The sequence below is a fragment of the Copadichromis virginalis genome, linkage group LG15 (assembly GCF_057382275.1).
Source record: "Copadichromis virginalis isolate Kocher_CV1m ecotype Utaka linkage group LG15, C_Virginalis_male_GT1.1, whole genome shotgun sequence".
Taxonomy (NCBI): Eukaryota; Metazoa; Chordata; class Actinopteri; order Cichliformes; family Cichlidae; genus Copadichromis; species Copadichromis virginalis.
In genome coordinates this window covers 34,895,635-34,916,888 of record NC_140632.1, presented here as the reverse complement: position 1 = coordinate 34,916,888, position 21,254 = coordinate 34,895,635, and the positions used below count along the sequence as shown (strand labels likewise).

The following is a 21,254-nucleotide window of genomic DNA, read 5'->3' as shown; positions in this document are numbered from 1 at the left end:
ACATTTCAGCCGGAGCTGTTGGGGATCTTGTCAAAATCCATCTTGAGCAAAAGGCAGCCAACATGGAAAGAAGAGCTTTGAATGTCCTCCAAGGAGTCTGGAGAAATATTTACTTCACCTGCTACCCTCCTGCTGATCGTCCCATAATCACCCCAGTGTGTATAAATAGTCCTGTCTGCCTCCTTGTCCTAGTCATACTGTTTCTATATTGTTGAAATCTAGTACACATTGTCATGCCTCCCTCAGTAAGGTTGTAATGATCATTGCAAATCTACCCGCATCCTCCCAAATAGCAAACACTAGCTTAATGTTGTGCATATGGTAAACATAGAAAAACTCAACAAATATCAGCATGTTAGTATTGCTCTTGTGAACGTGTGTGAGTAGTCTGTTCCCCCAAACTAATAAAAATGCTCAGAGTGCCCCTTTAAAATTAAAAAATGCACGCGAAGCTCTCAATTTACCGGTCGATCTACGTCCCTACCCTCACCTATGGCCACGAGCTGTGGGTAGTGACCGAAAGAACGAGATCGCGGATACAAGCGGCAGAAATGAGCTTCCTCCGAAGGGTGGCTGGCCTCTCCCTTAGAGATAGGGTGAGAAGTTCGGCCATCCGGGAGGGGCTCAGAGTAGAGCTGCTGCTGCTCCACATCGAAAGGAGCCAGCTGAGGAGGCATCCATCTGACAAGGATGCCTCCTGGGCGCCTCCTGGGTGAGGTGTTCAGGGCATGTCCCACCGGGAGGAGGCCCCGGGGCAGACCCAGGACACGCTGGAGAGATTATATCTCTCGGCTGGCCTGGGAACGCCTTGGTGTTCTCCTGGATAAGCTGGAGGAGGTGGCTGGGGAGAGGGAGGTCTGGGCCTCTCTGCTTAGGCTGCTGCCCCCGCGACCCGGCCTCGGATAAAGCGGATGAAGATGGATGGACGCTGAGATACCAGGTATCACATTAAAGCTACATTTAAACCACAAAGCTTTAATCTGCCAAGCCCAACATTGTAATTAAAGCATTTTAATGAGGGGACACTTGGCATAACTGAATGTGTCCATCTTTTTGTTGACCGACTTTCATGAAGTTCATGTTGGTAGTTTTTGCATTGCGATGAGTACAAACAGAATAACAATTTTAAACGAAGGGAATCCTTTTGTGGTATTATGAGGGATTACATAACATCGCAATTAATATTTCATCTACTTATTTCTGAAAACATATCTGTCTGATATGTTTGTAAACTTTTATCCTTATCTTTCCTTTGTTTTCAGCATTTGCTCTTTTCTGGCTTCTCTCAACCACCCTTCCTGCAGAGTTTTTCAGAGAACCTCAGCTGTTATTTTAAGAAAATACCACCCAAATCTGTCCTTGAGGGAAAAGCATGACCTCACATTCATCCCCTGAGAGGGAAATTACCATGAACTGTCTGTCCTTCCTATTAGACCTTCTTCAGTCTACAAGGATTCCCATGTAATTGGGCCTCCCAGCGGATGTTAATATATCACCAGTGAATCTGCAGCCTGACCTTTGACTCTGAGATATTGCAGACAAGCCAAGCAGCAGGGAGAGAGCAGAAACACACTCTGAGCAGGTGAGGTGGATCAAAGGTTTTAGTCTTCTGCTTTTAGATTCAAAAAATCTACAATACTACCAGAAGTACTAGAGGGATTGTTTTACAAAATACCTTTGGTTTTCAAATTCTGTTTTGCAGCCAGCAATTGTGACGGGCTCACTGTTTTCACGGGATCCTCTGTCCTGCTTGCGTTGATTTTCTAAGCAGACGTCATCGTGATGGAGACACAGCAAACGGCTGGAAGTTTTCCTGCGCTGAGCCAAACCACTGTCACAGCAAGTATAACAGGTACAAGTGTTTGGTCTCAGCTGACCGTAAGGTTCAAAGTTAATAATGTCAGTAAAGAGTGCTCCCTCCAGAATGACGCAAAGCTGCATGAAAGGCTAACAGTGCAAAGCGTGGATGTGCTTAGACTGTAAGCAAAGGCATATTTTACTGCTGTTCAGTTGCAGTGTGTGCTAAACGCCTCTGACTGAGTCTGGCTCTGGATCTATTTTCATCCAGGCTCTTCAAACTGTTTCCTCTAATCGCTGCACATTTGAAGCAGATACATAAAGCCTCAGAGACTAACTCAGTTCTCAGAAGTTATCTTCAGCTTTCACATCAGCTGCCCAGGTGAACTCCCTTCTGCTTGCTTATTTTTCCACTGGCATTGCATGTTGTGTGCCACAACATGTGCCACAGAGCTCATTTCCAGCTGGGCTATTTTGGGCTCAGCTGCCAAGATTCTGATCTTTATGGGATTTTAAAACTAAGCACCAGGAATAAACCTTTAAGTAAAATGAAAATCTTATGAGCTTTTAAAAACAGACTAGCAGTTCTGCCAAAGAGCCACTATTTACTTTAAGTTAGTGGGTCTAAATTGCACTTTCCATGCATAATATAAACAGCGCTGACAATATCACAGTATGTTTGGCTGTTAGTCCTAGCACAGTGAGTTTGTTGAGATTTGATGGGAACTGAAAGCTTTTGCAGGTAACGCTTTGTTTTGTTCTTCTGTTATGTCCTGTTCCAGCTGTGGGAGAAACATATGAGCTTACACGGTGGCTGTAAATCATGTGGCACATTTCCAGCTGCAAGAAGCTTTCATGTGAAGCGGATAAATGTCTGTTTATGAGGTGTAAATTTCAACAGTTTAGGCGTTTCCATTTGCAAAGCAGCTGTGTGGTCAGCAAAATGACGGACCGTCAGAGGAACTTTAATCTCCAACAGTAGATATTACATAATCCTTTTTAGAGACGTCTTTGACACATTAACTGCCATCAAGAGCAATCATGATTTTATATGAGAATATGATCACTTTAGACTGTAGCTCTCAAATAAAACCCACAGCCACTTTATAAGGTACACCTCTTTAACTGTTCATTAACACATATCTATTCAGCCAATCACACGGCAGCAGCTCGGTGCATTTTGGCAAGTAGACATGATCAAAATGAACTGCTGAGACTCAAACCGAGCATTAGAATCAAGCAGAAAGGTGACCTATGCGACTTTGAATGTTGGCGCCAGATAGTCTGAATAATTCAGAAACTGCATATCTACTGGGATTTTTCCCATATGGCTTTCTCTGGAAAGGAGAAAATATCCATAGAGCGGCAGTTCTGAGCAAAAGGGTCTTGCTGATGACAGAGGTCAGAGGAGACTGGTCAGATGCAAAGGGAGCCAAAAGCAGACTCCAAAGGCAGGCGGGAATAAAACACAAAGCACTTGAATGATGGCTAGTTTGCGATCCAAAATTAAAATCTGTGAAAGAAAAACAAATGTAATCCAATTTACTGCCAATAAATGGGAGAAGACAACAGAGACTCAAAGACAAAAAGCAAAAGGAAGGCAGCGCAATAAATACACAAAGGGTTCATTTGAGGAAATAGAAACGGGGGAAATGAGACAGCTGAAACCGACATGAATAATGACACAAAGGACGTGAAACTAAACGCAAGGACACAGGAGACAAATGCATACACACAATAACTTTACACTAAAGGAAACACAAGAAACTCTTTTTTTTAACTAAGAGCATGAAAATAACTAACAAATCTTCTAAATAATCACAACATTGGGAAAAAAACTCAAATAAAGAAAGCTTGTTACATAGTTGCATACAGTAGCTACTGTACGCAGAAGAGCTCTGAACTTACAGTAGCAGACCACACCTTGGAGCCAAGAGCAGGAAACTGAACCACAGTTCACACAGGTTCACCAAAAACAGACAACACAAGACTGGAAAAGCATTGCCTGGTTTGATGAGTGTCAGTTTCTGTTGTTCACATGATAGGGTCAACATTTTGCATAAACAACATGAAAACATGGGGCAAACCTGCCTTATATCAACAGTTCAGGCTGCTGAACAGCTCGTTGATGTGATGGTGTGGGGGGGTATTTTCTTGGCACACTTTGGGCCCCTTATTACCAACTGAGCATCGTTAAACAGCCACAGCTTACCTGAGTATTGCTGCTGACCATGTCCATCCCTTTATAACTACAGGGTACAATGATGGATTTATGATCTTAGACTGGTTTCTTGAACACGACAATGAGTTCTTGGTACTCAAATGGGCTCCACAGTCAGCACAACATTGCTACAACTGACCTAAAGCAGCTCTGCATCTTTTGTAGTTAATATTTTCTAGACAAAGTGCTTTACAGTTTCAAATAAAACACAAGGCACAGAAAATCACAAGTTTTAAAGCCATGTGAGTTGCAGCTGATCTGGAACAAAAGCAATTTCTGAATAAATTTGCAATTAAGATTTTCGAGAAATGCAGTCTCAGTGATTCTGACTTTAATCAGAAGAAAACTATGTCTTAAATTAAAGTATTTGCCAAGTTGCGAAATATTCCAAGACTTTCACTCATTCGAAGCATGATTCAAAGCTCTTGGGAAAAGATTCCGGTCTACGTTATCAAACACTGCTTAAGTCAGAAGCGGCTAAGAGCAGAAGAGCAAGTGTGATTAAAAAGATGTCGGACCCTGAAGTGAATATTGGATTTCATGGGCTGTAAAGTCCAAAGCATTCACAGATGTCTGTTATCTGAGCCAACAGAAGCAACATATTTCTAAGTTCTGATCTTATCCAGTTCTCTTTTTTTTAACGATGCTATGACTGCTCAGCACTGGTATTTTCCTACGGTGTAAATCAAAGTACGACAGCTTGTGTTAGCTGGGAAATTGTTACCAAGCACCCCGATGAAGGCCACAAGTTGAAACGGGCTGGTCAAGCAGCAAAGTTTATACCACGAGTGTTGCAGGAGCTTCGACTTCTTTAGAGGACCAAAACTACCAAATTCTCACAAGAAAACTATAAATCAGAACTGATGAGTTCATGAAGTGTGACACAGATTGGTAGTTCAACTTTTATTTGCCAGTGTAGCTATAACATCTAAATGTCATCCACTGTAGCCGTTTATAGCTGGAATGTGTGTCTTCAAATGAACACATAGAAATAAAAAATTAATATAGAAGACTTGCACACAAGCTGGTGAAGTGAAAGCTCCTTATTGATTTGATATGTAAAGAAACCCAACGCACCTTTCCTAGAGGCCTGAGCATGTCAGTGCAGGGGTTGATCTGACCGTGTCAGCAGAAATAGTCCATTGACAACAACAGAGAGGTGAGGCATTTCTATACCAACGGCAGTGAAAGCTACCTGGACAATTCTGCTAACACGCTTCCTGTTTAGTTGTGATGCACTTTGTGATCTTTGTCTCAAAAGGTCATATAGAAATAAAATTTTACTTATTTATATTGCTTAATTTATGTCACCCATAGGGCATGAGTGGAGACTGAGTGGAGAGTCAGTCATGTGCTATGGGCTTCATGGTCACCAAATGTCAGCCCAGCTAGACACTGGGCAGGTTTCTGGGCTGATCTTTTGAGAAAAATATCCTGCAGTCCAGCATCAAATCAAGCCATCAGATAGCTGCGGCTCCCTAAGCCTGGTTCTGCCAGAGGTTAAAAGGGAGTTTTTCCTTCCCACTGTCGCCAAGGGCTTGTTAGAAGGGTCATCAACTGCTTTGGGTTTTCTCTGTATTATTGTCGATTGTTTACTTTAACATATAAAACACATTGAGGCAACTGTTGTTGTGATTTGGAACTATAGAAATAAAACTGAAATGAGCTGAATTGTGTTGATTTCCCTTTAATTTGTTGCCAGTCTGTAGCTTTGTGTCGGTCTGTTTGTGTTCACCTTCGAACTAAACAGTGACTAAAATCCCGTAAAACTGTTACGTGACGCAAATGAAGCCGTTTAGGAGTCGACCTTTGCTACAGTCACACTTTTGCATTATTGCTAAATTACCTGTTTCATGTCGGGAAATGGATTGAAACACTGACTCGGCATCAGTTAGATGCTTGCTCTGCAGTTTGCTTACACACAAGGAATGCCCTGTGTACACATACTCATAGTTTTAGATACATACACACAAATATTTACTCATATAAACCACAAATACTGCAATCTTTGTAAACACATGATTTGAAGGCGTGCGGACATCAAATACACAAATACACATAGGTTTTAGTGAAATTGTGACACACAAACTGTCATGAATCGCTGTGTGGCAGGCAAGCAGGAGTGGTGGACCCAAAATGCAGAACTCAGACACGGAAGTGAAACTTAAGGCGCAGCTTTATTGCTGGGAAAAACCTCGTACAACTAAACTCACCAAAAGAAAACCAAAAGTCAGAACAGCGGAACCAAGGACTGAAACACTGGAAAGAAACACTAAACTGGAGCAGGAGACCAAACACTAGGAACATAGAAGCAGAACACACAGCTAGTTGAGGGTACGACGCGACACTGACACAGAGAAACACAGGGCTTAAATACACAGACGGCAGAATCAAGGGATGAGAGACAGGAGGGGAACACACCTGGGAGAAATCACAGCTGACGAGACAGGGGAAACGTAAACTGAGCACACTCACATATGACACAAACCTTCACAATAAAACAGGAAACTCAGACACATGGAACCAGACAAGACATTGAACTAACCAGACAGATTCACAAACAGATGGGGTGACACCATAGACAGAGACAGACTCAAAGGCAGACCAAATATAACACACAGAACTCAAACAATAATAATCATCATCATCATAAACTAGAAAATGATAACTAAAAGCGCTGGGTCACCGACCCAGGACCATGACACAAACATTATCCTAAATCCGTTAATTAACCAAAATATACACATGTAAGAATTTCTGTGCTCTCACACAAATTCATCCTCATAATAATTTGACCCTTTATGTCCTCTCTTCGTGGTTCCCAGGGGCTACCATGGTATCCATGGATACTATGTCTCGCTTCCACGGGGAAGGAGTTCGCTACAAAGCCAAGCTGATTGGCATGGACCCAGTACCCGACGCCCTCGGAGAAAAGATGTGCAGAGACTCCATGATGAAACTAAAGGTAGTCCACCGCCAAAGTAAACTGACTTCTGTCTGCTCTTGATTAAACTGGTTGATTTCCTGTAAGATCAATCTTCATTTTTTCACTTTATCAGAGAAAAAAATCAAAGATAAACACCAGACGTTTAATATTTCATGACTGCTGAGATTAATGTTATCATTTGGAGGTACTTGTATTTCACAGACCAATATTTTTTTAAGCATCACAGCAAAAGTATTTAAAAGCTACGTCAAGATCTGGGAGGATATATTTTTTCTGTCCTTCTGTCCATTTCGGTCAGCGCTCAGATGTCTCAATATCTAATGGAGGATTTGCATGAAAGTTATCACAGACATTTTTGGTTCCAAGATAAAAATGAAAAATAAGAAAGTCCTTGTTGTCTTGTGGTGACCCTTCCATCTAAAAAGAAAGGAATAAATCTTTAAAGTAAGTTAGGTGACAAGCAACAGAAAAGAAAATCATGTGCTATACTGTACTTAAAGATCCCAATCTTAAGTATTCAGATTCAGTAGTGTTGACAGTTAGAACTTACTTTCTGTCTTCTGTTTTAGTTTTTTAACCATAGACTGTATATAAAAGAAGGCCAAAGCCACTACACCGTTTGGTTTACTGACTCCGTTTTTGACTTGAGCTCTGCAGGTCATTATAAAGATCTGCCTTGCTTTTAAAGTGAAAACAAAACATCACATGTGTTAAGGTTAATTTACACCTCAGAGCCCTACTCTAAAAAACTGTCACAGCGAAAGAAAAGACACTAAACTGGCAGTTCAATTACAACTCAAACATTACATTACATTACATATAACATTACAGCTAACAAAGGCAGCTAGCCAACAAAGAAGAGCCACTCAGTGCTTCAGAGACAGAGAGTGAAAGTGGACAGTGTATCCATTTTTTTGTTTATTAATATAAAACCCATCTGTGAAGCCGGGGGCAGTACAGAAAGGACTCCCTTAGACTGCTTTTTAGTTTCAGTTTCCTTGTTTTCCACTGAGATATCAGTGTTATTAGTTAGCTAAATGTAAGTCTTTTAGCAGCAACACATCTGTACTGGCATGTGACGGTGCTGCACAGGCTCTAAAAACTAACTTTAACCACTTAAATCCAGCTCCATGCAGAGTGTTAAATCTATGGTTATTTTTAGAGGAAGCCTCTGTGATGTAAGTTAACACGTATTGTTTCATGCACATTTTTTATGCACTGTCTATGATATGAGTCATACGTAGGAAAAGCTCCTGATTGCTGTTTGTTTCAGTGGAAGAGCATGCATCAGTGAGTTCAGATCTTAAAGTTTTTCTTTGTGTTTGAGTTTATTTGCTAACTACAAGGTTTTAAATACTCACAGACTGCAGACTGAAAACTGTCAGAAACAGACTCGATGTGTAGTTTTTGGACCTTTGTAGACCTTTCTGATGGCATTTGAATTTGACAAAGCATTATTATTAAATATTTTTTAAAAAGAAACTCTTCCTTAACACAGTTTTAACTCTATGTTTGATGAATGAGCAGTGTCTTTGTTTTTTCAGAAAGAAAATGAGTTGTGGGAACATTCCTGCTGTGGAAAAATGGCTTGTAATGCCTCTGACATCCTGTTGACTCCTGACGTGTTCTTCTAATCTCAAAGGACTTTGCATGATGCAGTGAGAGTTTGTTTGGAGAAGCGCGCCACAGCTTTTGTAAAAAGTCAAAAAAGGGGGGAAACAATAATAAACGATAAAAAGACACGGTCCACGGGGAACGGACAGAGCGAGGTCACAATCACTCAAAATTGTAATCACACTTGTGCGATCTGTCAAGACCGTCAGTGTCAGCATGCATCTAATGTAGTGTGAATAACTTTAAACTGCAATCAGCGATCACACACACACTGCTTTGAATATAAATGTTTATACCATACACAATACATTACAACACAGTTAGAAGAAACACACTACAGCACTGGTGTGAGTCACCGATCGCAGTCACAGGAAGGACATCATAGTAACGAGTATAAAAATACAGACGGCAGGAGCCAAACCACAAATCACTCAGCAAATAGAATCAAAGAGTGAACTTTGTGCAGGTAACTGTGGAGTAGCTCAGGATGTGTTTGACACAGATCTGACTGCTGTGAAGGCCAATTCAGGGTCTCTGGGTGATTGTTTGATAGCAACTGCAGAATCGCAGCTTTGCATATGAATAATGTAAGCTGTGTACAGTACTGTGCAAAGGTCTCGAGCCATGCCTGATGTTTGTCAAGACCAGTTTTAAAAAACCGCGAGAACATCTGGCTGCTTGGAAGTGTGACTCAAGACTTTTGCACGGTATACTTGTTGCATGTTTTGAGACCTATATATTTTATACAATTTAAATATAATAATTTATCAATAAAATGTGTATAATGCTGAGAAGAGGACACCTTTATGAAATATAATATAAAAAGCAACCTGCGAAAACCACCCAAACCACACACTCAGCAATAGCAAAGACAGCTTCCAGTAGGAAAAAGTGCTTAGAAAACCTACCCAGATCGATTGGGACTGAAACAGATCCACTGCCAATGTTTTTGTGGCTGTAAATCATGGATTAAAACAATTTCACAAAGTAAACCATCAAAGAAAGCACTTGCTTTTTTGTTAGCAGCAATGATCTGTACATCCTGGTTTGTAAGAGGTCCTTTCAGCAGACCACTTCTGGCTGCAGATACAATGTTCCCTCCGGCTGTCCCGGCATGCTTACTGGTGGTGTTACATCAATCGTAGACACAATGACTGTGAAATATGTCAGAACTGTTCTGTCGGTTAATTCGTTTAGCTTTACTCCTTAATGTGAGATTCATCTCGCTTTTTATGTGTGCTCTGACTTATCTCATTGGAATATATGTCTGTCATTTCATGTTTACTTCTTATTCAGCTCACCTGTGCTGTGCTGTTGTGTGAATGTGTGTGTGCTAAAGGGCTTTGAGGTAGCAGGAAGGAAACAGGGAATCCACAAGAGGAGAATTTGGTTGAAAATTTCCTCCAGTGGCTTGAAAATTCTGGATGAAAGGACCGGGGTGAGTCAAGCAAGGGATTTCCCAACATGTGTTGTGTTGTCCTCAAATTGTAGCGCCCCCTTTAGGTTGATAGTTAGTCTTAAAATGACTGTGATTCTTCAGTGGACAGTTCATGCTTGGATTGCATAATAAAAGTATTTTATTACACTGCAGTTTATTTTCCAAAACTGGAAAATCTTAAGAGGTGGAGATGATATTTACACAAGTGCTGAGGATCAGTATCATAAAGCTGTTCTTATTTTGGTGGTTAGAGTTTCTTGTATAATAAATAAAAGATAAATCCTCATTTCAGGCTGTTCTTCACGACCATGAGAGGAGCAGGATCAGCTCTTTGACCAAAGATGAGTCTGACCCCAGAGCTCTGGCTTACATCTACCAGCATCAAGACAACTACATCCTCTTCTACATCAAGATGGCTAACCTGGTAACGAAACACAGTACTAAAGCAGAAACAGGTGGTGTTATTAAATACTGCTAATATTAATGCTAATACTGCTAATACTGCCACATAACATATAAACATTTAATAGATTATTATATAAAAATGATTTAATAAGTCATTTATTAGCAAAAATGTTTACTATAACTCCTCCAGTGGGCACATATAGCAAGTATAGTTGTTTAAGCACATAAAAAAATACTGAGCCACCGCAATGCAATTTAATGCTGACATGATTTATCAGCATTATTTAACTTCATTTAACCATCAAACCATCCATTCTCTTCAGCTTATCAGGGTCACAGGGGGGCTGGACCCTATCGCAGCTGTGAGAGGTGGGGTACAGAATGGACCAGTAACCTTCTGATATATTAAAAAAATTAGATGAAATTCAAATGAATTCAATTTTATTTATACAGCGCCAAATCACAACAACAGTCGCCTCAAGGTGCTTTATATTGTAAGGTAGACCCTACAATAATACATACAGAGAAAAACCCAAGAATCATATGACTCCTATGAGCAAGCGCTTTGGCGACAGTGGGAAGGAAAAATTGCCTTTAAACAGGAAGAAACCTCCAGCAGAGCCAGGCTCAATGAAAATATACATTTTCATGCAGGAGGCATTTTTTTGCGAGGAGAGAAACCTCAATTTCTGTGCAGTGTATTTATCTGTGTAGCATTAAAGTTCATTCTAAATAAATACAGTTAGCTTGCTCGAGCAGCATTCTAAACAGCTGGTCCGAAACGGTTTTTATCATTTACGGAATATTTCAAAATTCAGACTAATGGTGTCAAAGCCTGAACTTGAGATGATTATTCATGCTTTTATTTCCTCCTGTTTAGACTACTATAGTTGTGTCTTTTTACTTGTTTTGTTTTTTTCTTTTTTCTTTTTTAGCTTCTCTTTTCTTTTCTCTTTTTTTTCGCAATGGGGCATCACACGCTGAGATTCGTTTTTTCCATGACATGCAAACAAATAGGGTTTGTTTTGGTAAGCCCTCTGAGACTACTGTTCTGCTGTCTGCAGTCAGTCAAAGTCTTTATTGTGTGCAGCAATTTAACCACTAGTTGTGTTTATGTTAATGTTGGGTATTGTATGAAAACATGTCAGTTGATGATGAAATGCTTTAATTTAAGGGAGTTCATTTTGGGGGGATTCAAATTTAAAAGACAAAATGTTAAGAAGCACTAAAGAAATTGTCATGCATATCTACTTGTGATTTCTTCAGTACAGAGAAACCTTTGTGTTCACATGTTGTGGTGCTCAAGGGCAGGGAAAAGAGATAATTTACTGATACATATACATATGTAATACTGTGAAAAACTCTTGAGCCACCCTTGATTTCTTCATATTTTGTTGAAGAAATCAAGGGTGGTTTGGGGCAATAGCTCCTCAGGCTGTAGAAAAGTCTTTTAAAGATTTTCTTTGGACATTGGCTGCTTTTCCACTTATTTGCAGTCCAGCCTGTGTGCCTGAACAATGTCAGATGATTTATTCTGTTTGTTTGTTTGATCATAAGTTATAGAACTTATGTCTACACACAGCAAACAATATAGAAAGTACCGATTTTAATTTTAATTTTTTTTTTATTTAATTTTTTTTTTGCCTGTCCCGTTTGGCTCTTTTGCCATCAGAATTGTTGTCTAAAGGCAAAGAAAGATGCCCAACGGATTTACTTTACCAAATTGACCATCCCAGCCTTGCCGTAATGGTCCATTTGATTCACCTTTTATTGTTTCTTTTATTTTCACTTACTGAATACGGGACAGACTTGACTGGGGGAAAGAAGGGGAGAAAGAAAGAGGGAAAGAGAAACAGCTGAGAAGAGGGACGGGGGAGAAGGGCAAAAGACAAAAACCAACAGAATGGGCAGAGAAGAAAAAAATGCATATATCAATCACCTGGGTCACCTGCTGAGAAAGAAAAAAGAAAACAAGCAGAAGAGAACAAGAGCAACAGAACAAACAACATCACAATGATATATGGGAATATGACAGCAAATACCAAATATTAAACATCATTGTGCAGCACATAAGATCAACAGAACACAGTGTGCTTTGAGGTAGGAGCCAAAAAGGGTGTAGTTTGTGGGTGTGATCACCCGTGTGTACACCTGTGAGCATGGACGCGCTTGTTTTTTGTTTTTTAAAAGGTTCCTTCTTGTAATAATCTGCTAGAGGGTGTGGGGGGGCCACAGCCCCGTCCTCCAGGGCATGAAGCAGGTATGGAGGAGATCAAAACTCCAGACATCCAGAGGCCCCCAGAACACAAGAGACCAAGGAAGACCAACAGAGGGGCAGCCGCGCCACTGTCCCAGAAAGAGCTGAGGAGAGTCCCAGATGAGGGCTCACCCAGCAGCTGCAGAGCAGAAGCCAGGGGGAGTTGCAGTGACGCGCCCGTGAGCTCCGCCGGCAGCCAGCCGCGCCTGAGTGACCGAGTCCCAGGCCGAGAGGCCGGGGGCACCCCACCTCCGAAGTGGCCCGAGCGAGCCCCAGGCTCCAGGCCCCGATAAGCGGCCGCCAAGGAGTGAGCCGGTGTGTACCTGGACGCCCATCCCCGGACACAGAGAACCACCAACGCACCGATGTCTGAGGGGGTCCGCCACTGGCAGGGGAAGTGGTGGTAGGGGGAGATAGGCCTCCAAACCTTGGAGGGCCTGAGATGTCCCCCAGAGAGGTGGCGTCTGATACCCAACCTGACATATAGACACAGACATACAGGCACACACAGATACAAACATCCATTCCCACCCTCATGCTCTCATATGCACTTACTCCACACTCAACCAACGTGGAGACAGACATAAAGAGACCCTGTACACACGATCACACTCCCCAAGCGTACTCTACAAACCGGGTCTAGGTACCCTTGCCCCTGGAGGGGGGAACTGCACCCAGACCCAGGTGGTGTTACCCTTTTCCCTGCGGTGGGGGGAGGCAGACCGCCCCGACTCCGCAGCAGCAGGAAGGCCCCACACTCCAGACCGCAGTCGGACGGCCAACTCCTCCTCCTAGCCCCCCCGCTCCAGCAGGTCGCAGAGAATGGGGGTGGAAGAAGACTCCAAACCTCCCTCCACCCGCTCATTGTAGTGTTGATGCATTTGTGTTCTAAGGTGCATTTAAAACCCAGGAGGGCTTGGAGCTACCTGCCAGAGAGCAGCAGGTAAGCGCATAGTCCCTCCTGATAGCCCTCAATGTCTACATGTATTTAAAATTGAGAGGTGGGCAACGACGCCAGGGGTGGGGTGTACACCCTGATGGTACTTTGGATTCCGTGTATCGTGCCCACCCCCAAGATCCTATATGTATGTGTAATGAGAGTGTGAGTAATGTGAATGTCTAAGTTGTGGGATAAAATTGAGGCGGAGGCAGCCAGAAGGGGACAGGGGGGGGGGGGGGGGGTAGCCTCCTCTGCACCCTGGTGACATACCCCTACTCCAAGGTCCTGCATGTGTGGGTGGTTGTGGTGGAGCGGGAAGAGGGAGGCAGCTGGAGATGGGGAGGGTAGGAAGGGAGGGGCAAGTGACCCCTCCCTAGGGCCAGCTCCCCCGCTGACCCCAGTAGGCACCCCCATACTCCGCGACCCGCCAGGGAAAGGGGGCCCAGGCCCATCCAGACCGGGCCCAGTGCAGCAGCGCCTCCCGGCCCCACAGAGCCTGGGACAGTCCACCCAACCCCACCACAGAGAAAACTGCACCCACCCCACCATCCACTCATCTTCCAGACTACATAAGACAATAAACACCCAGGCTGAGATCTTCCTCCACCTCTCCTGTATCTCCCCCTCCTGCAGAGAGTTCCTGAGGAGAGGAAAGCTCCTGCAAGATGTGACAATCTCCCCCACCAGTTGAAGAGCCCCCCAGGTGGCTCGATGCACCGGCGGCACCCTGCTCCAGGGCTGGGCCCCCATGCACCCACCCGCCCACAACCCCGGCAACACACCAACCAGGACCCAAGCCCCCGAGGCCCGGTCCGGGTCCCAGCCCAGAGACGGAGCGCCCCCAGAACCTCACGCCCATCCCGGACCCACCCAGGGGCAGCCAGGCTACCAGGTCAGTAACCCACGTCCGTCAGCACAGACCCTCCCCTAGCCCCGCTGCACGCAGCCGCGAGGAAACAGTCACCTGAGAGCCAACAGAGCCCCTAACCGGACATGACCGCTACCCCGGGTTGAGCCCCCCAAGGAAGATGCCTCCGGGGAACCCCCCCGACGCCCTAAGCCTGTCCCTACCCCCACACCAATCACAACAGTGAAGGCGGGACCAAACTATGACCCCCTCACCCCCACTAGGTGATGGAGCTGATCAAAGGAGCCCAGAGCAATTGATCTGATGTGGTGGCAGAGGCTGTGTCAAGACTAATGTAATCTAATAGATAATTTCTATATTGGTTAGAATTAAGATTATTTTTATTTTTCCAGTTCATGAGGACTGTTTTCTTGGCTATGCATAGGGCAGTGAAAACCATATGGGCGATATTCTTTTCTGAAGTGACATTATCTAAGCTGCCCAACAAACACACTAAGGGGGAAGTTGGAATGTTACATTTCAGACACTTTGATAAGTCTTCACATATCTCGCGCCAAAACTTCTGAACTGGTGGACAGAACCAAAGAGCGTGGATATAATTGTCCAGTGAATTGGTTTGGCAGTGTGAGCAGTTGTTGGTAGACGTAAAGCCCATCTTGAACATCCGATGACCTGTATAGTGCACTCTATGTAATATTTTGTATTGAATTAATTGAAGACTGGGATTTCTAATTAGATGAAAGGTTTTTAAGCAAATCTGAGACCAGAAGTTTAGGTCTAAGTTAACTGATAAATCCGCTTCCCATTTTGCAATAGGAAGTGATATTGATTCATCTGTTTTAGAAAGCATTCTGTATATTTTGGATAGTAATTTGGGGGTTTTAAGAGTAAGAAATTGAACCACACTTGGTGGTGTTTGTAGTTCAACTTGACCCGGTTTGAATTTCTTTTTTACTATGGATTTAATTTGTTGATATTCTAAAAATCTTTTCTTGTTGATCCCATATTTTGTAACTAGTCCGTCAAATGAAATAAATTCTGTTCCTTCTAGTATATGTTCTAAATATTTGATTCCTTTACCACTCCAATCTGAAAAGTTTATCATATTATTGTTTTGTAATATGTCAGGGTTGTTCCAGATAGGTGTACGTTTGCATGGGATTAATGAAGACGCCGTCAATTTTAGAAACTCCCACCATGCTGTCAGAGAAGAGCTGATGTTGATGCTTTTAAAGCATTCATGTTGTTGGATGTTTGAGCTGATAAATGGTAGGTCTGAGATCTCTAGATTATTGCAAAGTGCCTGTTCTACATCTAGCCAAGGTTCATCTAGGAGGGTATGTTTTAGCCATCCTGAGATAAACTGAAGCCTGTTGGCTAAAAAGTAGTGCTGAAAGTTAGGCAGTTCTAGTCCTCCTTTATCCTTGGTCTTTTGTAGTGTTTTTAAGCTTATACGTGGGGGTTTATTTTTCCAAAGGAATTTGGACATACATGAATCTAGCGATCTGAACCAATCTTGTGGCGGTTTAGTTGGGATCATTGAGAATAAATAATTTATTTTTGGTAAGACCATCATTTTTATAGCGGCAACCCTTCCCATGAGTGATATGGGTAGACATTTCCATCTAGCCAGATCATCTTCTACCTTCTTTAAAAGTGGGATATGGTTTAATTTAGTTAGATCTGCAAGCTTGGGAGAAACATTAATACCTAAATATTTTATATTTCCCGATTGCAGTGGTGTAGAAGAGGAATTATGGAAGGAGCAATTAATCGGTAGGACTGTAGATTTTGACCAGTTAATTGAGTAATCTGATATTCTTGCAAAAGAGTTTATCAATTCAATCAATTCTTTTTACTTGTTTTAACAAATCAGCCTTAAATCGTCTTCAGACTGTGCAGAATGCTGCAGCCCGTCTCTTAACAGACACCAAGAGAAGATCTCATATTACTCCAGTTTTAGCCTCCCTTCACTGGTTGCCTGTAAGTTTTAGGTTTCATTTTAAAATTTTAGTTCTAACCTTTAGGGCCCTACATGGTCAAGCTCCCCAATATTTATCTGACCTGCTGAAACCACATTCATCTTCTCGAGCTTTAAGCTCATTAGATGAGAGACTGCTGGTGGTACCGCGCACTCGTTTTAACCCTCTTGAGGCAGGCGTTGCCGATTTGCAACAGTTAAAAACTAACAACCTGATTACCCCACAAACATATTTTATGAGGTTTTTTTTACTCAGAAGTACCACTGCAGGACTTGGTTGTGCATTAGCAACAAAAAGTTTAATTTGAGCCTGAGAGGGTTAAAACTCGTGGTGATCGTGCCTTTCAGACTTTGGCACCACGGTTGTGGAATTCTCTTCCACTGTCTCTACGCTGCACATACTCCATTGATTCTTTTAAAAAAAAACAGCTTAAGACATTTTTATTTAGAAAAGCATTTGAATAATTTCCTCCTTTGTTTTTTTATTGTTTTATTGTATTACATTGCTGTTTTATTTACTGTTACATTGTTTTATATTTCCATTTCTTGTGTTGTAAAGCACTTTGTGATTTTTATCTGTGAAAAGCGCTATATAAATACATTTTACTTACTTACTTACATTCTCCTCAAAACAGGCATGCAAAGCAAACTTTAAAAAGCCAGCTCATCGTGAACGAGAATGATTGTCACTATAGTTTGTTTTGCATGTGGCTGCATTGGTCTGTTAAGAGTTTGCACAGCAGTAAGATGTTTTATCTGTGTCTCTCAGGCACATCCAGTGTTCCTCGACATCCAGGAAGTTTGTCAGCATGTGGACCGAGAGATCTCGCAGCAGCCTGCAGAGACACCAACACAAGTCAGAAAGAAGTTTTTTTTTTGTCCCTGTGCTTTTGGTTGGTTTATTTGTTAGCTTTCACTCACCACTGTTGGGTTTTTTTTCTGTTTCAGGGCGCTTCTTTACTGGTTCTACACAAGAGCTCAGCAGCAGAGGTTCATTATTTTTAATCATCTTCACTTTTTCTAAATGAAGGTGATCCCAAATTTAAACAAAATATTTCTGTGTTTTTATACATGGACTTGCTTACTTTACAGGAACCAGCTCTTGAAGATCTGTTCAGCCCACGGCCAGATGTGTCATCACAGCAGACAAAGCAGGTATAAAACAACAATACAAGTTTTTATGTGAGATAACAGCCATATTTCACATGAAATAGCTGACAAAAGCAAGTGTCCAAAGTTGGGTTGAAATGGTAGGAGGCTAAGCAGCAGTGTCTCCCAGTTTCTGATTTTTCCCAGGGGATCCTGAAGTTGTCCCAGATTAGATATGCGATCTCTCCAGTTGATTGTGGTTTTACCCTGGGGTCTCCAAACCTCCAAAGGGAGGCTTGTCCGAACTCCTCGTCCCCTCTCTCAGGCTGAGCGCAGCCTGCCTGAGGAGGAAAGTCATTTTAGACACTTGGGTTCATGACCTTACTCTTTTAGTTATTCGTGACTATTTTTAGTTTAGTTTATATTATTTTCACAGTTAGTTTCTTTAATAAATTGTGATTTTATAGTGCTATATGTATACATCTTTCTTGTATACTTGTATATGATATTATTTGTATATTATACTTTTACAGGTGCTCAGTGTGTTTAAGTTTAACTTTTTAACTAAAGTCTAGCTTTGATCCTAATTAATAATTTTTTTCACCCCCAGTGTCACTTATTAGTTTAGTTGTAGCTCATTATAATAGCTTTGGTGCAGCATTATGGAATCTCGCAAAATAAGACGATTGTAATACAACTACACTTCTGTCTCCTCACTTTTAGGTAACATGTAGGTGAGAATTTATATTTTATTCTCTCCTTGTTTCTGCCAGCAGCCCTCATCCACCAATGAGCTGATGGAAGTGTTTTCGACCCCACTGGGGGAGCCTCTGGCACAAACTCAGATCCCAGGTATCAGTAAACATAAGGACGCGTTCCTCTTAAAAACAGCAGATTTGTAATAACAGTACACCTCATAGTGTAGCGCTATTTGAAAAACAAAAACTATTTTTCTCCTCCGTCAGAGCCTCCACAGCAACAGCAAGTGCTCTCCAGCTCGCAGATTCTCTCTATGTTCCCCACACATCCTGTAGGTGGCTCTCCATACTCATCTCCCACATACCCTCCAGCCAGCATGCCTTGGGGCCAGCAGGTGCTTCCAGGAAACCAGTGGGCGGCCCCGTGGCCCACTGCGCCTGGCAACATTTCACCATGGGCACCACCAGGTGTCACAGTAGCCCCTACATTAAGCCAGGCTCCCAGCATGGCCAACCCTGTGCCCGGTTTCATGATGGGAGGAAACGCAGCCCCTACGCCCTCTGGTGTTAACAGCTACTCCACCCCTTTAAACTCCTTAAACTCCACCCCTATAGGAACAACAGCAGCGCCACTGTCAGTGTCCTCACCCTTGGAGAACCCCTCCCTCCTTTGAAATGAGTGTAGAAATATGAATTTATTGAGTTCATGTTTTGTTTTTAGAATTTTTAGTAAAAGAAAACACCACTACACACCTACAATGAAGCTCTAAATTATAGCACCAATATTCTTATATCATTCATTTTCTTATATATTTAACTACTTCAAGGGCTGCCATGAGATGAGAGGTGGAGAGGTTTCAAGTCCTTCACAGGGGCTAACAGAGATAGACAGACAACAGTTCGTGCTCATATCCACACCTACGGCTGATTTAGAGTCACCTGTAAACCTAAACCGACTCTAGAAGCCAGAGAGCCCATAGAGAACCACACAGGCACGACCATGAGCACGCAAACGCTACTCAGAAAGCCCCCAGACTGAGCCTGAATCCTCTTGCTGTGAGCCAACAGTGTTGACTCATTCGCCAATATTGTAAACTGAAGTACAGTTATGGTACAAAGTTTACATCCACTCAGCATGGGCATGAATATTGTGGTAATTTGGAGGTTTTAATCATTTATTTGAACAAGAATTGCGTGCACAAGTTTGAATTTATTTTGGGGGTGGGTTTCAAAAATATACATACACAACCATTAATATTTGGTGAAACGTTCCTTAGCAGGTTGCACCTCAATCAGACCCTTTTGGTAGCCATCATCAAGCATTTGGCATAATTCTGACTGGACATTTAACCATTCTTCTTGGCAGAATTCATAGACTTCAGAGTTCAGTTAATTTTGTTCGTTTCCTGGCATGGATCCACCTGTTGAGTGTAGTCCACATATTTTCAATAGGGTTGAGGTCAGGGCTTTGGGAAGGTCATTTAGCTAGCCTGCTTTATCCATTAGGATCATTGTCCTGTTGGAACATCCAGTTGTGTCCAAGTTTCAAGCATCTAACTGTTGATTAGAGATTAATTTGATGAGCTCAGAGGTAGTGCTTCTCCTTCATTATTCAATCCACTTTGTGTAATGTACCAGTACCATTTGCAGCAAAACAGCCCCAGAGCATGATGCTACCACCACCATGCTTGACAGCTGGTACAGTGTCATTAGGCAAAAAAGCTCAATCTTTGTCTCATTTGACCATAAAACTTTTCTCCAGAAACTGTTTGACTTGTCCATGTGGGCAACTGCAAATTTCAGTTGAGGTTGAAGTTGCCAGTTTTGCAGCAGGAGCTTCTTTCTTGATCAATACCCTCTCAGACAGCAATACTCACTTTACTGTGGACAGTGATGCTGCTGTTCCAGATGTTTGCTTGAGCCTTTTCCTTTCATCTGAGGGTGACAGTTTGGGTCTTCTTTAGACCTTCACAAAGGGATGATCCTGGGATCATCCCTTTGTGAAGGTCTAAAGAAGTTAGAAATGCCCCATTAAACGTCTGGAATAGCCTTCAGAAAGCCCCGACTTTAAACGTCTTGAAAAGTTATGGACTACTCTTAAAATCCAGATCTTTGAACTCTTGTAGCTCAACATGGCAACAGCAAATAAAGAAATAAATATTACAATACTATTACTAACATTAATAAAAGCTTAAACAGACTAACAGACAAACTGTACAATTTTTATTTCTAATGAATATGTAATAAAATGTTTGTGCTGAACAGTGAAATCTGTCAATAAATGCTCAGAACTTCCAACTTTATTTTTTCATACAAATCCTGTAGTCTGTAAATTTATGAGGACTTGATGTTGATCACTTACCATGTTCAGTTTTTTAAACAGGACTTTTTGAAATGGACTGTTTAACCATTTGATTTGTGAAATTTGCTGATATCAAATGAATTCCGACTTTCTGTCTTGTTGAAAGGGATTTTGGGGAAGTTTTTTCTCCTTCTAAATCAGAGTTTGAGGAAGTCTAATTTACACATTATAAAATCTTTTTAAGAAACTTGTGACTTCCTCAGATTTTGGCTATGAAAAGACGGCTGACTACATGACGTGTACAAGATGAATAAATGACATAACGTACGAGGAAACCCCGCTCTTACTTCACTAAAATTCTCGTCCTTTCATGTATTTTTCAACATCTCCTCGTCTTATCTAAATAAGGTTATTTTATTCTTTCCTGCCCTAATTAATTTGCTTTTCTTCACTTCATGCGCTCGCACATAATCAAACACAAAGAGTAGATCAACAAAAACACACAGTGAGATTAATGCCACACTTAGTAAGGCCCGGTTGGATGTTGTTGTGCACATTATGATAAGGCTGACCTTTCAGGGCGAAATGAAACAAAGTGGTGCGCCTATTATTTTCTGCTCTTATTCTTATGTTGTGTCACTATCAGTCACCCTCTTTCCCACACTGAATTGCAGAGCATTTCCTCATTCGCAGTAAG

At 42.0% G+C, this 21,254-nt stretch overlaps 1 protein-coding gene across 1 annotated transcript; it reads left to right on the top strand.

Annotated features, from left to right (window-relative positions):
- The first annotated feature begins 1,533 nt into the window (after positions 1-1,533).
- LOC146692870 (uncharacterized) lies at positions 1,534-20,715 on the top strand. The gene is made up of 10 exons (XM_085433112.1): positions 1,534-1,582; positions 1,703-1,852; positions 6,844-6,983; positions 9,919-10,017; positions 10,310-10,441; positions 17,238-17,324; positions 17,417-17,458; positions 17,561-17,623; positions 18,331-18,409; positions 18,523-20,715. Exons 2-10 carry the CDS (start codon positions 1,783-1,785, stop codon positions 18,927-18,929), a joined length of 1,119 nt encoding a protein of 372 aa, XP_085289238.1. The 5' UTR covers positions 1,534-1,582; positions 1,703-1,782; the 3' UTR covers positions 18,930-20,715.
- Positions 20,716-21,254: the final 539 nt, after the last annotated feature.

Bases quoted from the DNA above. Each gene is read 5' to 3' on its own strand.
- LOC146692870 (XM_085433112.1), top strand. From the start codon at position 1,783: ATGGAGACACAGCAAACGGCTGGAAGTTTTCCTGCGCTGAGCCAAACC. The intron at 6,984-9,918 runs GTAGTCCACCGC...TGTGTGCTAAAG, and splicing joins ACTCCATGATGAAACTAAAG to GGCTTTGAGGTAGCAGGAAG. The intron at 17,459-17,560 runs GTTCATTATTTT...CTTACTTTACAG, and splicing joins ACAAGAGCTCAGCAGCAGAG to GAACCAGCTCTTGAAGATCT.